The sequence below is a fragment of the Octodon degus genome, unplaced genomic scaffold (assembly GCF_000260255.1).
Source record: "Octodon degus isolate 3935 unplaced genomic scaffold, OctDeg1.0 scaffold00033, whole genome shotgun sequence".
NCBI lineage: Eukaryota > Metazoa > Chordata > Mammalia > Rodentia > Octodontidae > Octodon > Octodon degus.
Genome location: NW_004524609.1, coordinates 2,226,736 through 2,246,014, shown reverse-complemented (window position 1 = coordinate 2,246,014; position 19,279 = coordinate 2,226,736). Strand labels below are relative to the sequence as shown.

Genomic DNA, 19,279 nt, shown 5'->3' with positions numbered 1-19,279 from the left:
GTCTTGTCCCACAGGCAGGGCTTTTCTCTTTCCCATAGCCGTTCCACTGTAGTTCCACTTGTCACCAGAATGCAAACCTCTGTGTCCGACTGCCTGCCTGACACGGGCCTCCGCAGTGTCCGACCCGCCGCAGGTCCCACAGCCTCTCTTATGAACCTGCTCCTTTTCTGTCTTCTGAAGGTGCTGCTGACGTCAGCCAGTGACCTCGACAGCTTCCTTGACGCTTCCCTCTCCACACCGGCCCTAGACGCTGGGAGATTCTTGCCTGAGCACCCTTTGAGTTCTCAGTGGCTGAACCCCCTGGTCCTCGGGACCTCCCGAGCTCCGATCCCAGTTCTCCCACTTATTAGTTCTGTAGCTGCATGCCAGTTACTTAATTCCTTTGAACATCAGTTTCCTCACCTGCAAAACAGAGATATAAGGTCCACCTCAGAGCATGTTGTGAAGGACGAAGGAATTTATATGCTGAGAATAGTGCCTGGCACTGCAGAGGCTGGTGAAGAGCAGCTACGGACACCCTTTCCTTCCCACCCCGTTTGTCTTCTCTCCCTCCTCCTCCTCTCCCACCCTTCCTCCTTTCCTCCCAGTCTGGCCATCATCTCGTGCAGATTATTATCACTTGTCCCGGTGGTCTTCCCTTTTCCACGCTTTACTCCACTCCTTCCTCCCACATGCATTCTCTCTACCACAAATGGAGGGGTCTTTGAAAACACAATCCAATAACTTATTTCCCAGATGGGAACTTTTCATGGCTCTTCCAGAGATGACCTTCGCAGTGTCACGTGAGCCGGCCCCTGCCAAGCCCTCTGCCCATCTGATGGCCCCCTGCACCCAGCTATCCTCCAGCAGCTCAGCCCTGCCCCTTCGTGCCCTGGACCCTCTGTACCTCCCCTCTGTTCTGCTTCTTGCCTTGCTCTCTCCTTATTAAACCCCTCCAGACCGGTTTTTGCCTTTTTTTTCCGTTCTTTTTTTTTTGGGGGGTGGGTACTGGAGATCAAACAGGACGCAGGCTGTTTCCCCACTGAGCTGTCTCCACAGCCCTTCCCAACACTCTTTCTAAGAACACCATTCTTCTGCTCCACAGCACTTATGGACATTAGGGTTCACTGTCCAGAGTCCGGCTCCCGCCCTAGACTGCAGGCATCACAGGGTGGGGAATGCATCTATCCTGCTGGTTGTTGTACCCCATGCCTAGCACAGGGCCTGGCTTAGAATCAGGTTTGATAATTGCTGTATAGGAGACTTTAAGCCATGCAGGCCTTCCGACTTGGGTCACTGCTAGTTTAGCGAGGCTCTTGGATTCTCTCCTTTGTCACGCTGTAGAACTCCTCCTGAATCAGGTGTCTGTCAACTGAACTTCCTGTGAATGACCAGGATGAGACACGGGAGCCAGCTGACAACTGTGGTTGCATTATTTACACCTGGAATGGGGGGGGGGGCTTCAGGGACTTCACCAGCGGCGCAAGAAGCCCTGCGGTCTGAAGGCGCATCTGTGCCTTTCAAACATTAGGCAGTAAAAGAATAAAAGCAAGTACACTAAATAACCCCAAAATGACAAAGCCACAAAAGAGTGTGTCACAGCATGTTTATTTCTCTTTCACAGGCAGGTCAGGGATTAAGAAGCATGCTCCATGAAGCGAGGGACAGGCAGAAGTTCTTCAGCGATGTTCAGTATCTTCGGGACATGCAGCACAAGGGGGATGTGGAGTACCAGGTAACTGCAGAGGGTGAGGATTTCCCACCCTGCACCGGCGTGAAAGGTCATTCGGAATACAATACTGAGCATTGCTAAACAGTAGTGTTTCCTAAGATCCCAGCTCAGCCTCACTAACTGGCTGGCCACACAAGGCTGCTTCATCTTTCTGAATCTCAGTTTCCTCATCTGTAACTGGGGGATAATAAGATTACCCACGCTGTGTTCTGTCAAAAAAGCGAAGAGAGATAAACATTTTTTGAAGTATTTACTGAGTGTCTGGCACAGCCCTTGGCAACAAATGACCCTGGGGCTCCAATTTGACAAACCAACCAAGGCAAAAAAAGACTTTCTTTCTGGGGTTAACTGAGCCACTCCATCATTTATAAAATAACATACTCTTCTGTTGTCATGGGGGCAAAGAAAGGTGGCTAGCACATTCTACAAGCTAGCTGTTGGTCTCTGTGGTTACGATGTTTACATGCAAAAACAGCGCAGAGCCTGAGGGCCCGTGATGCAATTACCTGGCAGGGCTGGCCCAGGACAAACTCACCAAACTGGGCTGCGCGATTCCGGGAACAGTTAGAAGGTGGCACTCATCGCGTCTTGCCAGAGGTCAGGCCCTGCCAATCAGGGAGGCCTGGCTTCAGGCCTGGTGGAGGCTGAAAAGCAGCCCTTCCCTAAGGAGAACTCGGATCTGCCTTATCAGGTTTTTCTCTTCCTTAGCAATTTCAAATATAACTGAACCTCCCGGGTCACCAAGGAAACCAGACCTATCCCAGTAACCTGATTTCACCTATATGATACAGCTTTGCTTTGGGGCTGGAAACGGAGTTGGCAGTTTCCTCCCACAACTCGCCAACCCACAGAGAAGACTGTAAGACGTGAGAGCTTCTGGAAAACAAATAAGAGTGTAAACAGCAGAACCACCGGTCACCACGGCAGAACATCTGCCTACTTTCCATAAAGATGCCCCTGCTCCCCAGCCTGCGTCGGGAAACACACAAGTCGCTTGAAGCCATCTGTACAACAGCCCTCACGCTCACTGTTTTATGATCCCTGTTGAAGAAAATCACACGACTACGTGGTGTGGAGCTGTTGGAAATGAGCCCCCAGACTCAGTCTGTCAGGGCAGACAGTGAAGCACTGAGAAATCTTGACAAGGCTTTTACTTTTGCTTTTCCTGCCCAGCAAGGAGGTAGCAGGTGGGTGGGACAAAGGCTGGGTGACCCCCAACGCTGGAAGAGCAGCTGACCGCTTCCCCATTGGCTGGCTTGGAGGCTCCCAACCTATCCGGATTGGCTAACTCCGGCACACAAGGGAGATTTGAGGGGTTGCTGAGGGCAAGGGCAAGCAGGACGGAGCGGGATGTGGAGAGCAGAAAATCCTTGGCTCTCTTTGGTTTGTAGCAGTGTGCCTGGGATTGGAACTGAGCAGGCACTTCCTGTAACTTGGTGTGTTCAGGACGGGCTACCTGGAATGGGCCTGAGTCCAAGATGGAGTCATTCCTGTTTGATAGAAAAGACAGAGCTTGCTGTTTCCCACAGAGCCCCGGCAGTTGTTTCCTAATCTAAATTGAGCTTTCAGGACACCTTTTCCGTTCTTTCAGCCAATAGTTATCAATAACCTACCACATGCCAAGTAAGGTTCCTGCTCTTCCAGAGTTCTTATTCCAGTCTTGAGCAGAAAACAGTGTACACAGGACACGAGAGTATAAGATAGCGCTAGTTACTGCGCTAGTTTGGGTCTAGGGTGGCTCCCAAAGGCTTGTGTGCTCAAGACCTGGTCCCCATCTAGCACTACAGGAGTAGAACTTCTAGTGGTGGGGCCCAGGGGAGGTCCTGCGCTCGCAGATAGCGCCTGAGGGGGCAGTGGCGGTCCAGCCCCTTCTCATCCTTCACTTCCCCGCGGCCTGAGGAGGACAGGCAAGGAGCAGATGGTCGGAGCTGAAACTCCCAGCCGGGAGCCTTCCTCTTGTTAAATTGATTAATCTTAGGTTTTGGTTACTGTGACCCAAGCTGACTTAGACACTGATAAATACATGAGGAAAATAAACCAGGCAATGAGGGTGGTGATGTGCTCCTTCAGGCGGCAGGGCAGGCCTCTCTGAGGCAGTGGGGTTTGTCTGTGGAAGAGAAGGGAAGCCCTGGAGCGTGCGGAGCGGAAGGGCAGGCACCCGGGAGAGAAGAGCCTGGAGCTTGGGGGAGACACAAGAAGCCGAGGGCGACCGGGAGACACGCCTCAAGGCAGCATGCAGAGCACAAGGAGGGAACAGGTCGCGGGGCCGGATCGAACTTGGGCATACAGATTTGATAGGTTTGGGCACTAGTGTGAATTGCCAAAATCACTGTGGTGGTCATCTAACACAGCCAATTCCCTTAGAACAAAGGCCTGTGTGCCCAGGACCACCTCCCCCTTCTTCTCCAACTTAGCCCAAGACATAATTCACTTTCATCCTTCCTGCCGCCTCAGGGAAGACCCCCAGTCAGCTCCCTCAGATATATCTAAACATGCCCTTCAAACCCCTCCGCTGGCAAAAGGTCCTAAAAGCCTCAGTCTTCCTTTGTCCAGTTCAGAAAATTCCTTCACCTCCCCAAATTCTTTCCATGTCCTCAAAGAAAATAAGGTTCCTTTTTCCTTCTGCCTGTTTCTCTTCCTCGTCGTTCACCTAAAAACACCTATCAAGATTTGGCTCTTATCACAGAATCCTTGGATGGTTTTCTTCCCCCCCCTTGGGCCACCCCCCACCACTCCGCAGTCCCCCCCCCCCCCGCATGGTTTTAAGCAGAGTGATGTGACTTGCTCTACTACCCTCAGTACTAAGCGTTGAACCCGGGGTCTCATGCACACTGCACAAGCACTTTATTACTGAGCTACACACCAGCACATGCACATACACACACACACACACACACACACACACACACACACCTTTTTTAATTCTGAGATGGGATCTCACTAAGTTGCTCAGCCTAGGCTCAAACTCTTGATCCTCCTGCCTCAGCCTCCTAAGTAGGTGGGATTATCGGTGTACGCCATCATATCCAGCTTGACTTATCTTTTTACAAGATTGCTTTGGCTTCTGTTGGGAAAAGAACTGTAAAGAACAAAAGCAGAAAAAATAAGAGGCTGGTGGAAATTTAGGAGAGATTTGGGTGACTTGGGCTGGGTGTCAGTCTTGGAGATGACACAAGGTGGCTAGCCCAGCAAACAGAAGCAGACCGGCCATCCTGGGACAGACAGGAGGGAGGAAGAGAACAAGGGACAGACGGGAATGAAGAAAAGAATGAGGGATGACCCTCTTCAGTTGTCCATTACCTCCTGCTGATTGTACCACAGCTTTAAGCCTTTTCATTCTGCAAACCTCCAACTCCCCTATTTCCAACACTCTCCCCATTCTGGTTGGTATCTGGGTGTCCCCCCAGAGCCTCAGGCAGTAATTGGGGCGGCTTCCAGAGTTTGTGATCAATTCATGATCCAATGCTGGGATTCCAGGTGTGAGTGCTACACCCGCCCTGGGCAGGTAATCTGCACGACAGTGTAAGGAGGGGAGGGGGCTGGCTCGCAGCTGCAGCCACTGCCGCTCCCTTTGCTCTTTGCTGTTCTCTGCTGCCATGAGCTCTTGCCCTCTGCCATGTGCCACTTTGCCTTGGAGTCGGCTGAGTATGGCCCGAAACTTCACTGTGAGCTAAATAAACTTTTTCTTTCTTAATTTTGGGTGTCGGGTATTTTGTCGCAGCAATGAGAGAAAAGTAGCTGAGACACCCCCCTCGTTTCACACACACATTAAAAAAAAGCCCAACGATGCCAGCCCATTCCTCAGCTTCCCTCCCTCCCACCGCAGGGTCTGCAGTGACCCTCCTCCCGCCAGGGATCAGGGCCTCCCACCCTGGGTCTCCTGGCTGGGCCTTTGCCCTCCGCTCCTTACCGCTCCATCCACAGGCTTGCTTTCATTTCCTACCCAGGGAAGGACAAAGCCAGCTACGGCCTGTGTGCCTCCTCTAGCAGCACCTCCGGCTCTTTCCTGTTGTGTCCCCAAAGAGTCAGCTTCATTCTGAGCTCCACTCTTGCCCTCTCGTTCATTCCCTAACCATTAGTGGCCACATTCAGTGGCCACCTTCCAGTCCTGGTTTTGGGGCTTTCTCTGCCTTCGAGGCTATTTCTCACCCACCTGGAATGTTCCTCCTCTGGCTCTTGGACATCGCTGGCTCCTGACTTTCCTCCTGTTCCCTTCGTTCCCCCCGTTTTCCTTTCCACATCGTCTTCTCCCCACCCTCAAATGCTAATTCTCTCAGGCTTCCATTTGCAGCCTCGTTCTCATCATAAATTCACCAGGCCCCGTGACTCACTTTGTCTGCTCTCATGTTCTAACTACCTCTTTATTTTAGTGACTTAGCTGGGAGCCTCCCAGAATGTCGGTATTACATGCACACCTGCTTGCTGGATGCTATTTCTGGCTGGATGCTACGGAGGCATCTGAACCCAATGTGGTCACAGCTGTGCACTCCATGTCCCCCTCCTGTGACCTGAGCCGTCCCTGACTCCTCCTCCTCCCCACCTCTCACCCACCTTCCATGAGTTACCAGGTCCCACCAAGTTCATCTAAGATCTTATACAATTGTACTTTCATTTTTTATCTTATTGCCATTGGTATGATTAATGATTTTTAGTAAATTTACGAAGTGTTTGGCCATAGCAAACACCCATCTTTGGAACATTGCCACTGCTTCCACGCGTAGAAACCCTTCTATACCCCTGCGTGGAGCCCATGAGACTGCATGGAAGCTGTCTTTTGAGTGACTTCCTCTCCAACTGAACAGCAGCTTCTTAAGGCCAAGGGCTGACTATGTCTCCTTTCCTATGCTGAACAAAATGCCATGCCATTCATGAAAGCCACTGTGTCCCAGCTTGGCCACCAACTGGGTTTATCAGACTTAGATCCAGCTGGCTTGTGACTATTTCTAAGCATCAAATCCACCCTTGCTGTACATTCTTAAAACCTCTTATTAAAAGGTCTCCAAAAAGAAATAGGTTTTGTCTTTAAGATGTTCTGAGTACTTCTGAAGTAGGTGTATAGAGACCCACAGTAACTACTTGAGAGGAAACAGTAATGATTTTTTGTTATTGTATTAAATCTATCCCTTGCCTTGTTCCAGAAAGGATTTAAAACAATGACTTAAGGACCAATTGCATGACTTTAGTGATCCTTTAGTAACTTGGTTCACATATGGCAGATGTATATTTAGATAATTTACTGAGGTAGATTTTATGTTGGATGGAAGTTGATATCCTGGGTCATGGGTTGACCAGTTACTTCCTGTGTGTTGTGGATTGCCAACTGGTGGTCAACTTGCAACACCCAGCTGAACTGAACTAGCATAGTGCTGGGTGTGGGAGGCCCGCCCGAGGAGTGCTGTCGACAAAGTGGAGGGAAAAACTTGCAAGGAAGAGGCTTAGAAGCTGTTAGGGAGCTGTTGGGAGCCGCTGGTTTCCTGGAGGAGCTTTTCATGCTGGCTTTCCTGATGAGAACTCAGCTTTCCTCATCACTGAAGGAGCTTGGGACCTCACTGTCGCTGAGGATGGCTGGGGTACCTTTCAGGGGATCGCTGGTTCTTACCTTGAGTGTCACTTCTTAGCTCTAGTGCATACCTCTCATCCTGCTAGCACAGACTATTCATCCCACTGTCATGGACTGTCTAGCTCCCACCACTGACCTTGGGGCCTTCCCAGCGCAGATCCGTGAAACAGGCCTGCATGAGACATTGTCGTGGGCTCTAGGGCTCCAGTTGGACTTGTGGGGGCACTAGTATGGGCTCTAGGTCTTCAGCTGCATTCGTGTAGAACATTGCCATGGGCTCGAGGCCCTCAGCTGGATTCTTTGGTCTTCCTGTGTGGACAGATTTCCTGCACTCCTTGTATATGACTATTTGAGGGATTCATTGTAAAATAATCTTATAAACTATGTGTCCTGGATCATTCCCCCCGTGAACCCCGAGCGACAACACCATGGAGACCAGCTCTCTCTCAGTTCAGCCAGCTGCTTGGAACCAAGGATTGTGCATTCAGAGGCACGAACAGCGCAAGACCCCAACACTGGACAGGACTCCCAGACGGACACAGTGGCCACACATTTTTCCTCATTCTTGACTTGCCTTTAATGAACTGGCTCAAATTGAAGCCCTTAGAAACCTTTGGAAACTATTCCTGCTCCTTCCTAAAATATGCTAAGGGTTGGCGCTTCTACAGGTCTTGGTGCTCGCGGTCAAAGAAGGATTAACCCACCCTGAGTTATTTTGATTCTACTCTTTTCAGTGACTGGGTGGGACCCTTTTGAGAAAAAAGAGGAAACAAACCCCTATTTGGCATAGTACATGCTATTTCAGAATCTGGTTACTCGCATAAAATTATATGTCTTCTCTGAATTTGGCTCTATTTCTTTAAGGGTGTTCATGCTGCAGAGATTTTTTTTTTGGTCAAATGTGTTTGTGTCACTTCAGTCAGAATTTAGTCATTAATGTCCACAGGGAAGCTAGAGGGAAAGATTACACTTGGCATTTCAGAACAATTTTGTGTAATCAAATGTGTTCAAGTTGGTTTCATCTCGTGTCGCTTATTCATATTGAGTCTTTCAAGTTCAGATCAAACAACTAAACATAACTGTATAAATTTGTCCAAGGACACGACAGGTGACTTTATGCCAGCTGGCAAAGCTAGAGGGCTGGCAAAGAGATACAGGTTGAATGACCTTAGTTTGAAAATCCAAAATCCAAGATGTTCCAACATCCAAACCTTTTTGAGGGCCAATAGAATGCCAGATACAGAAACTGTTTCTGGCATCCTATTGGGCCCCAAAACTCTGCTTCATGGACAAAAAACTAGGTAAGATCAGCTTCAGACAATGTCTAAATCGGATCCCATCCTTGAGATGTCTCATTATGTAGTATACGCAAATATTCCAAAACCTAAAAAAAAATCCAAATCCAAAACATTTCTGGTCCTAAGCATTTCCAGTAGACACTCAACCTACCACCCAGCTCCCCTAGCTCCACATCAGGGAGTAGATTCCCCTCCTAGAGCACCTCTGAGGTATCGCTACCCTCCACAATCAGTGGCCCATATCTTCCCATGGAAATCCTCTCTCTCTCTCTCTCTCTCTCTCTCTCTCTCTCTCTCTCTCAAAATTTCTCTCTCTGCCTCTCTCTCTCAGCTTAGCCATCTGTTTGAGAAACCAAGGATAACCCCTTTCAGGATACACAAATAATGCCAGACCCCAAAATCACTTTTTTCATGCGTAAAACTTCCTAAACTCTTACAACTAATGAATTTTAATGATGTCACCAATGATAATTAAAACCCCAGACTGCGTACACATATGTCCCCTTGGAAGTTAAAGGGACACATCACCCTTGGGTCATACATATACACCATATGAACAGCAACCAAGGGCCAGCTGCGGGGAGTGTGGCAACTCCCACTTCTTAAAATGCCTCTGGCTTAGACCACTGACTGAGCTGTCACTGACTGAGCTGTCAAACTGAGTTGTCTTTATGAAGGGCTCAGGTCAGAGCTGTGTGTCTGGGATGTGTCCTGCGGCACGCGCCTCCTTGGACCAACAGGGATGATCCTGGTGGTAACGAGAGAAAACAAATTATTAAGGGGAGAAAAAGCTCTGAACACCACTATAGACTTAGAAAAGAGGATTACAGTGATCTTGAGAGGCTGAGGGCTCCTCGGATGCAGCCAGGGACCATGACCTGAGGAACAGATGCTTCCTTGAGGGGCACAGGGGCGAGGGTGAACCTCAGACCCGGATAGAACCAGACACAGGCCCTTCAGTCTGTGACCAAGATCCCAGGCCTATGTTCTGGCAAGGGCTGACTTCAGAAATAAAAGAGAACCAAGAGATGAGATTGAAAAAAGCAGTGAATAGGGTAAGAGCCCAGGTCGATAATCCCTGAACTCTAGAAGGCTGAGGCCGAGGGATCTCAACATGGTGCCTTGCCTGGGTGATGAGCAGTTTAGAAAGACCTTGCTCAAAATTAAAGAAAGAAGAAGAAAAAAGAAACAAATAAAATTTAAAAAGAGAGCTGGGGCTGTAGCTCAGGAAGAAAGCCCTAGGTTCAGTCTCAGTAACACCCCCACGCCCCTCTCCCCCACATATACACGAGAGCAATTAAAACGTGGATGTTGTGATGGGGCGCATCTTGTCCGGAACCCTCACCAAGGCCCAGGGCTAATGGGCCGCAGCCAGCCTCCCGCTCGCCTCCTGGGTCTCGGAGCTGGGGCAGCTCTCCTCTCCGAGAGCGAAGCTGTAAGCCACGGGGTGAGTCCGTTTACTCAAAGTCTAGAACGCGGCGGAGCTGGAGTCTGCGGTGTTCGCAGCGTTGAGCTGCCGTGACTCGCGAAGCCCCAGCCCTGCGCGCACGCACGGCCGCAGCTCGCCCCCACAGGGGAAGCGTCCGCGCAGAAGGCAGCCTGACTTCGCGTGCTGTGGTCAGAGGGACAGGCTGGCTGCAGGAGGACGGGAGGTGCAGGTCGCCGGAGGAGAAGAAAGGCAGGAAGTGCCGCCCGCACTTACCTGGAGCCCTGCCCCCCAGAGCTGTTTCTGATGATCTTGTCACGCCCAGAACCTCCTTTACAGCCGTCTAACTCCTCACACGGCCTAGCCGGGCGGTAATCCAGAAATCCAAGAAGGAGGAAGCACTGGTGATTGCAGATTACCAGCCCAGCCCTCCTGCTGACCCACAGCCCTCACCCTCCAGGGTCCCAGCTGCTGCAGAGGCGCCTGGGCCATCCATGACTAAGGGAGGCGTCCACAGACCAAGGATACAGCGAAGCCCTTGGCGTTTCTCAGACTGGAAGGCTGCTGTTTTGTCCCTGAATTCCCTCTCATCCAAGCTAGAACTTGGAGAGGATTAATGTTTGATTTACACTGAAAGATTGCTCAGCCCTGTCAAGATCAAAACTAGGACTACTGTACCTACCTTGCCATTGCTTTGTTGCCTTACTGATTTAAGCATGCAAAAAAAAAGGAACCAGAGGGGGAGTTTTTTCAACATTGCAAACTGACCTCCTCCTCCTCTCCTTTTGGTGAAGAAATCTTTAAGTCAGATGCATTCTTGGAGAGAATTTTCAAAAAACACTCAGCCCACAAGAATCCTGTTCATCCCACAAAATCTGCCTTGGTCCTGCCTGGATCCGCTCGCTCTGGCTCCTCCACTTCCAGCCCAGCAGTCACTTGCCTTTAACACCAGTTGGGAAGGATGACACAGGCATCTGCCACACGGGAGCCCAGCGCGTGCCAGGCTCCCCCCGCGGGAGCTCAGATGTGAAGTCGTGGAGAGAGAGCGGAGCGGAGGCGGCCGGTGGTCATTTAGTTGGACTTCACTGAGCTCCTCGGCAGACTCCTTCCGGGTTTGCCTTGGCTCGTTTGTTATCTGTTATTTGTTTAACTTACTATAGTTACCGTCCTGGATTTTTTTTTTTTTTTTTTTAGTTTTCTTATTTACATTATGGAAACAAACACTCCCCAGTATTCCTTGTGACGATTTATTACCTATGTGGCATATATTTTAAAAATAAGGTGAACTGTGGGACAGCAAACCAATCCTTCTGGATTGTTTCCCATCTCTAAACAAGGAGGCGTGATGCTGCATCTTTCTCCTGGCTGAGGCGCCCACCTGCTGCAGGTGACCAGGGTCCCCCCTGAGGACGAGCTAAAGGCCAGGGCCCCAGGAACTGTCCCCAGCTAAAGGAGCTGTCCCCAGTTCCAGGCAGTGCACCTTGTGCGAGTGTCAGGTTGGTTGGGTTCTGAAGCTTGTAGCATAATAATGTTAGGCTTTCTCCACGTATGACATTCTGGCACGCCCGACATCAACAGAGAGGGACATGCTTTGTCTAACAGAGGAAAGAAAATGGTTTTGTCCTTCCTTCCCAGCCTGACCGGGATGTGGGGAGATGGCGTGTCTACTGTAGACAACTATTGGTGGTCTTCACACCGAATGTCTTTACTGTGATGGTAGATCCACAGGTGTAGAAATGCTCCAAAGCTGGGCATCGTGGTGCGTGCCTGTAACTCCAGCACTTGGGAGGGTGAGGCTGGAGGAGCTCAAGGACACCCTGCGCTACACAGCAATTCCTTGTCTGAAAGAAGAAAAAGAAGGGACAGAGGCAGACAGACAGAGAGACAGGCAGAAACAGAGACAGAGACAGTGACAGAGATAGAGACACATAGACAGAGAGACAGACAGACACAGACAGAGAGAGGAGAAAGGGGGGAGGGGGGGTGAGGCAAGGAGAGGAGACTATAGAAAAGAGGTGAAAACTCCCAAATTTTATTACTTGGCAGTATTTAAAAATCACTTGAAAGCCAGGTGTAGTGGTGCACCCCATAATCCTAGCACTTAGGAGACTGAGACCAGAGGATCACTGTATGTTCAAGACCAGCCTGGGCTACAAAGTGAGCGCAAGACCAGCCTGAACTGCATAGCAATACTGAGAGAGAGAGAGAGAGAGAGAGAGAGAGAGAGAGAGAGAGAGAGAGGAGAAGAGAAGAGAAGAGAAGAGAAGAGAAGAGAAGAGAAGAGAAGAGAAGAGAAGAGAAGAGAAACCAGCTGAAGCCCGGCTAGCACAGGATGCCTTTGGGTTTCTTCAGTCCCAGTACTAGAGGAGAAATATGTGGTACCATATTTTAGCTTAATTTTGCTAAGAAATAATATTTTCTGGGTTTTTTATTTTATTTTTATTGGTTTGCAATTTAGAGGTTGACATTTTCCTCTAAAGGAAAAATTCAACCCAACTAACATTAAGAGCCAGATACTGGAGAACTCAGCAGAGACGAGGCTGTCTGCCAAAGAACTGCAGGACAATAGAAAAGCTGTATAACGCGGGGCGTGTGTGCTGGCTTGTTAACATTCAGCTGTCGCCTTCGCTTAGAAGGAACGGAAGCGGCAAAGAGCCCTGCAAGTGTAACTACACGCTATCCTGTTTTCTCCAACACATCCGTACCTGCGACCAGTTAGGTGTGTGTACAAATAGACAGTATATTAGGAACAGGAAAAGACTAACCGCAAAAGAGGGAAAGGGCAATGATACACTTGCACAAAGTCACCAGCATCATGACTCGCTCTTTGGGGCCATGATGAAGCGAAACAAGCGTCACATGAGCACACGTCTGCAGTACTGGCGCAGCAGATCTGATCCCGGAGACAGCGGCTGGGGGACACACAGGACACACACGCCGCGTGAACACACTGGACTCAGGGTGGACCCCAAGACAAAGGAGGAGTTTATCCTGCTGCTCACAATGGTTTGCGAGTTTCAAAACTTTGGAATTTCTTAATCCTGGACTCTTCCAGGTAGTCTTCTGGCGTCCACATTGACCATAGGTGACTGGAAACGGAACTGCAGGCGGAGGGGACCACCTGGCGTTGCCTCCTCGGCCATTCATTCTGCCTAGAGAAGGGGAGGGAGGCAGGGAAGCTGAGGAGACGGCTGACCAAATGGACGTCAGGGAAGGTTGCTCCAGGCAGAGGGAGCGACGCACAGAATTCTCCTCCCAGAACCAGGGCTACTGAGGGACAGCTTTGGCGAGAGAAGAAAAGGTGCCATGAAGGGAGAAACACTGGAAGGAGAAGTCGGCGGGCATGCGGGGTACAAACGCTCCCTGAGGAGGTGCGGCTGTAGGCCGAATTCCTGCAAAATGCCCCTCAGTGTGTTTACTGTTCATGGTTACCGAGGAAGTGACTGGTGTTTCTGACCCTGTGTTTGCCCCAAGGTAAGCGAGAGTGACACCTGGTCCTTATGATCAGTAGCTGATACTTCGTGAGCACACAGAGAGGGAGACACTGGATTGTCAGCGGGCACATGCTTGAGAATTTAGCCTAATTACTACAGCTAGTCGTAAAACAAATGCAAGGATTTCTTTTTTCCTCTAGGCTTGTTTGAGACGACAGGAGTACAGAAGAGACTCAAATGAGAAGAAACAAGATCATTTTGGGGTCCAAGAGACAGCTTCTGAGAGATCCCTGCTGTCAAACAAGGTGTCTTCCAAACAGGTATGGAGAAAAATTCTGGGAGATTCTGGGAGATAGGCTCCTACTGCGGGGGTGGGGACGGGGGAGACGGCAATGGAGACAGGGACAGGGTCAGGGACAGAGACGGGGACAGGGTCAGAGACAGAGACAGGGACAGGGTCAGGGACAGAGACGGAGACAGGGACAGTGTCAGGGACAGAGACAGAGACAGATGGAGATGGAGACAGAACCAGAGCAGGGATCAGGAAGGGGACAGAGACAGACAGCAACAGTGACAATGACACAGAGACAGAGACAGAGAAGGAGATAGAGACAGGGAGAGAGAGAGAGAGAGAGAGAGAGAGAGAGAGAGAGAGAGAGAGAGAGAGAGAGACAGAGAGAGAGACAGAGAGAGAGACAGAGACAGATGGAGATGGAGAGACAGACAGACAGACAGACAGACACAGAGAGAGAGAGAGAGAGAGAGAGAGAGAGAGAGAGAGAGAGAGAGAGAGAGCCAGAGAGATGGAGACAGAGAGAGAAACAGAGACAGCATTAGTGACAGTGACAGAGGCAGAGACAAAGAGAGTAACAGAAATAGAGACAGAGACAGCAACACAGAGGTGAGACAGGGACAGGGACAGAGACAGAGACAGTGACCATGGACAAGGACATCAACAGACAGTGACAGACAGGGACAGCAACAGCGACAACGACAGAGACAGGGACAGGGACTGCAACAGAGACAGAGACAGAGATAGTGAGAGACAGCGACGGTGACAGCAACAGAGACAGAGACAGCGACAGAGACAGGGACAGAGACAGGGACAGAGACAGGGACAGAGACAGGGACAGAGACAGGGACAGAGGGAAACTGACTTAGAAAAAGACTACATCAGAAAGGAGAGGTTGGATTGGCCAGATAGCTCAACGGATTAAAGCGCCTGCTTAGGTAGACGCAGGCGCTAGGGATTCGATCCTGGTGTGCCATGCCAGCCCCACCCCCGGGGCAGGCTGATAAGGCAATTAGGACTGGGCATGGGGGTGTGCTCCTGTAATCCCAGCACTTGGGAAAACAGGAGAAACACTATGAGTCCAATCTGTGTAGTGGGACCCTGTGGACCCTGCACTAAAAATACAATAAATAAATAAATAAATAAATAAATAAATAAATAAATAGAGGCTGCAGAACCCGGAGGTGAAGGCAGAGAGGAGCAGGGGAAGGATGCACTGTCCTGCTGGACCTTGCTCTTCCTGGGAGTCCGCGGCCCCACACAGTACTCAGGGAGGCATCATCCAGGTCAGAAATGCTGGACCACTTTGATCTCAAGAGTATGAGGCATTAGGCCTTGTACAGCACACCATCGTGTTTGTGGTCCATGGTCTAACCCATTGCAGGCCTACTTTTTTATTTCAAATAAAGGAAAGAAAATGCGGGGGGAAAAAAAAAAGAAAGAAAAAAGAAAACACGATGACAGTCGCACCGTGACAATTATTTACATGTTTTTATAGGATGATGACAAATAAGACCAAGGAACATTACCCCACTGTAACCCTAACAGCAGCCACAGTGTTTACCAACATTTGAGTGCTTACAGCATTCCAAGCTGCATATACATGTCTGCATATATATGTATGTACATATTGTGTATCATATATATATATATATATATCTCAGGTGAGAAAACTGGGCCTTAAGAAGTTCAGGAGCTCTGCCTAAGATTCCGCAGCCTGCGTGTAGGATTCCGTTCCACCCAGACCAAACCCAGCGCCGGTGCTCTGAGCTGCCGCGCTAGCCCATCATAGTTCGTGCCTAACATCTTATTTAAGAATTTTACTTGTCCTGTGTAAGAGCTAAATACCACAAACTGCAGTCAAGCCTGGTTGTTAGCTTGGTGAATTGATTTAAGATGAGTAATATGCCTTTTATGAATTCTCATTTAATATTTTATGCCTGAACTGGACTCCAGAGGAGGGACTCTCATTCCTGCCAGTGGCTAGATCCCTGAGGTGGATCTCGGGTACCAAATATCAATCAAATTCTTGTTTAGATTTCTTCTTTAATCTAGAACGTGGGCATTGTGGTTATTTAATGTTCAGAGAACACCTTTAAAACATCGGTGATTGATGTTTATGGATGCAAATGTATCCCTGGGAGAAATACACACTCTCTGCTAAGGGATATAAAAATCACACAATAAAACATCCCACCTAGAGTCTGAAGGGGAAGAGGCCGTCTCCCCGCGTCGGTGGCTCCAGGAAGAGAGTGTTTCCTGATCTTTTCCTGTTAGTCAAGGACTAAATATAGGACTGCTGGTGACTGAACTTCGGGAGTGAGATTAATCTAAAAATTAAATCTAGTTTGGCTGGAATGACACATTTTTAGCACTATGATAAATTCTTACATTCTGACTCTTAGAAATAAAATCAAGAACAGATAAAATGTAATGCACTTCAAGTCAAACAATAGCACACCCATCCATCTTCCTAGGCCGGATGCATCGGAGCTGAGAGCTCCCCGTTGCGCGCAGGTTCCCACGCAGACGCGCACGCACTTAGGCTGTTCCGCATGGAACCGACCGTCACTGATCCTGACGGGACGATCTCTGCGCTGAGAACGCCTAGCAGCTGAGCAGAGCGGCCTCCGGGTGTGCCCGGGCTGGGGCGTGCAGACCTGGCCCCGGCCGGCCGCGGCGTGTGCCCCGTCCACTCTTCTCGGCCCGTGCCGGGAGCTAAGCGCTCCGCTCCGCCGCGGCCCTCAGCCGCGTTTCCTCCTTGGAGTCGTCAGCGGGCTCTGGACTGAGCTCAGCAAACCGTGAGCCACCTTTCACCTCGCCTCCTCTTTCTTTTTTTTTTGCGGACCCGGGGATTGAACTCAGACCCTTGTGCTTGCCAGGGAAGCGCTTAGCCATCTCCTCGGCCCCCAAGCCTCGCCTCCTCTGAACGGTAGGCACTGGACCTTGGGTCCCAGCACTGGGACAGCGACTCAGGGGCAGGACCTGCGCCCACGGGGTGGTATAAAAATTACATACTTTCAGTCACCACTGCAAAAGCACTCTGACATGATCATACGTACTGTGTGAAATAGCTTCTGTCATTGTAGGTTGCTTAGATCTTACTTTCTAGCAATTTCATTGCACATCTACACCACATACAAAACAAGGACAAAAACTGCATAGAACTGAAATTTTTTCTTTCCTTATTTTTTGAGACAGGGTCTCACTTTGTAGTTCAGGCTGGCCTTGAACCCACTACGTAGTCCAGCTGGCCTTGAACTCACAGCAGTCCACCTGCCTCAGCCTCCTGAGTCCAGGGATTACAGGCCTGCACCACCACCGCTCCCAGCTTGAAAATTTCTATCTGAAGTACAATGACAATGTTTGTGTTCGTATTGTGCCGTTGGACCTTAGTGTGGCAGAGAACATAACATACTGCTTACATAATCTCAATCCTTTCTAGATAATGATATACCAAGGGGTTGAATCTTAATTACACAAGGGCCTTTAAAGCCTCACCTTCTCACCAAGAAGAGTGACAAAGTCAGAATTCTCCATAGTGAAATTTACTTTTTTTAAAAGTTGCTTTTTTTTTTTTTTTAACTCTAAGCATTATAGATATTCCCTGGGGATCCTGCAGGATTTGCCTCTGGACACAGAAGCAAAGGAAGGACAGGCGGGAGGAGGCTCGAGCACCCTCTCGCTCATGAGCTCGCATCCCCAGCCCACCTGGTACAACTTTCTGACTTCTGCTTTGTCAGAAGAAAGCCAGAGGGCTGGTGAGATGGCTCAGTGGTCTAAAGCGCCACTTAGAACAAGTTTAGCAAAGCACAGGGACCGCGGTTCAATCCCCCAGCACCACATGCCAGCCAGCCCCGCCCCCTGGTGGGCTGAGCTGGCCACACACACACATACACAAATAAATAAAATTTAAAAAAAAAGAAGAAAGCCAGAGATTCCCTATGACACTTAAGCCAGAGCCCCTCCCAACAACAACAATGACAACAAGCACACACAGCTTCAATCCAGAGTACCATGGGTTGGTTTGGAGGTTTCTCCTCTCAGTTGGGACCTTGAGCCAAATTTCTACAGAAATCCATTCGTTCTTAAATCTTCCAAGCCTGGGCCTCCCCTCTCCAATCCTGAGGGATTATACAGTATAGCAAATAAACCTCTTTCCACAGGGTACACAATGCCAGAGAGGGCCTGAGTCTCCCAGAGGCTATAAAATGCAAAACAAGAAAACAGCATCTCCCAAAGGAGAATAAGGCCAGACAGATTCAATTTCCAAAGTTCAGGGTACTGAATGTCACACGGGGCACTTGGGCTGTGAAGTGTCCATGGTCAGTCACAAAGTGGCAGGGGAAGGCACAGCAGTGAGACGGCGTAAAGCCAGCCAAAGCCCCCGCCCTGGGTGAAGATTCTCAGAGTAATTTTACTCCAGAGATTGCGGGGGGTTAAAAACTCTAAGCAACCTTCTTTCCTGTGGTTTGCTAAGACAGGTCCAATCTCTGGAAGAGGAGGCTAGTACAAAACTCAAGTGCTCAAACTGTGGAAATCCCCCCCAGTCTCTCACTTCGTGAAACACGCCGTAACCAAAGTTGTACTGTAGTCTTCACCATTTGCTCATTTCTTAACCCAGTCTCACATTGTCACAATTCTGATGAGCCCGGAACAAGGAAGGCATTTGTCATCAAGTAATGGCTCTGGTGTCAAGCTATCATTTCCAGACACCTGCCTAGAAGAGGGCGGTCCCCAAAGTTAACCGGGTGCTGCTCCCTCTCGGCACAGTCTCATCCTGCAGCTAGTGGTCCTGATCTTGGGAACATACAGGTTGCGTTTATTCTGAATCCAAAGAAAAGCAGTCCCTAACAAGCTCATGCCAAGATGCTCTGTAACACGGTACCTCCGAAATGCGTTCAAGTCTGTGGCTATGCACAACAGAAAATATGAAGCAGGACCCACTCTGACCCTCATTATAGGCAGACTGCTTCACCTCTGAACACTTCCACTTCCCCTCAAGGGGACACTTACTGTTATGCTTACCGCGAGGTCATTGTGAGCATAAGGGAAGCTCCTCAGTGACACACTAATGCCAACTGCGTGTGTGTCCAACTCCACTTGAAAATGATCCTGCTAGGGGGCCAGGGAGATGGCTCAGTGGAATAAGCGCTTCCTTGGCAAGCACAAGGGCCTGAGTTCGATCCCTGGTTCTCACCTCCCCCGCCAAAAAAAGAAAAGAAAATGATCCTGCTGGGCCAGCCAAATAGCTCAGTGGATTAAAGTGCCTGCAAACAGGTGCAGGGGCCAGGGGTTGGATCCCCAGGCCTGCCATGCTGGTCCTGCCCCCGGGATGCGCTGAGATGGCAATAGAGACTGGGTGTGGTGGTGCGCTCCTATAATCCCAGCTCTTGGGAGGCTGTAAACAGGAGAATCACTACGAGTCTGATCTAGTAGTGAGACCCTGGACACCCTGTAGACCCTGCCAGAAGAAGAAGGAGAAGGAGAAGGAGAAGGAGAAGGAGAAGGAGAAGGAGAAGGAGAAGGAGAAGGAGAAGGAGAAGGAGAAGGAGAAG

At 49.7% G+C, this 19,279-nt stretch overlaps 1 protein-coding gene across 4 annotated transcripts in view; it reads left to right on the top strand.

Moving 5' to 3' along the window:
• March10 (membrane associated ring-CH-type finger 10) overlaps positions 1-19,279 on the top strand; it is a 102,213-nt gene that overhangs the window by 3,361 nt on the left and 79,573 nt on the right. For all 4 annotated transcript variants that reach the window (XM_023714178.1, XM_023714177.1, XM_023714176.1 and 1 more), the window contains exons 2-3: positions 1,604-1,714; positions 13,630-13,749. In XM_023714178.1, coding sequence (XP_023569946.1) covers positions 1,625-1,714; positions 13,630-13,749 — 210 coding nt within the window. In that variant the 5' untranslated portion in view covers positions 1,604-1,624. The remainder of the gene's footprint in view (positions 1-1,603; positions 1,715-13,629; positions 13,750-19,279) is intronic.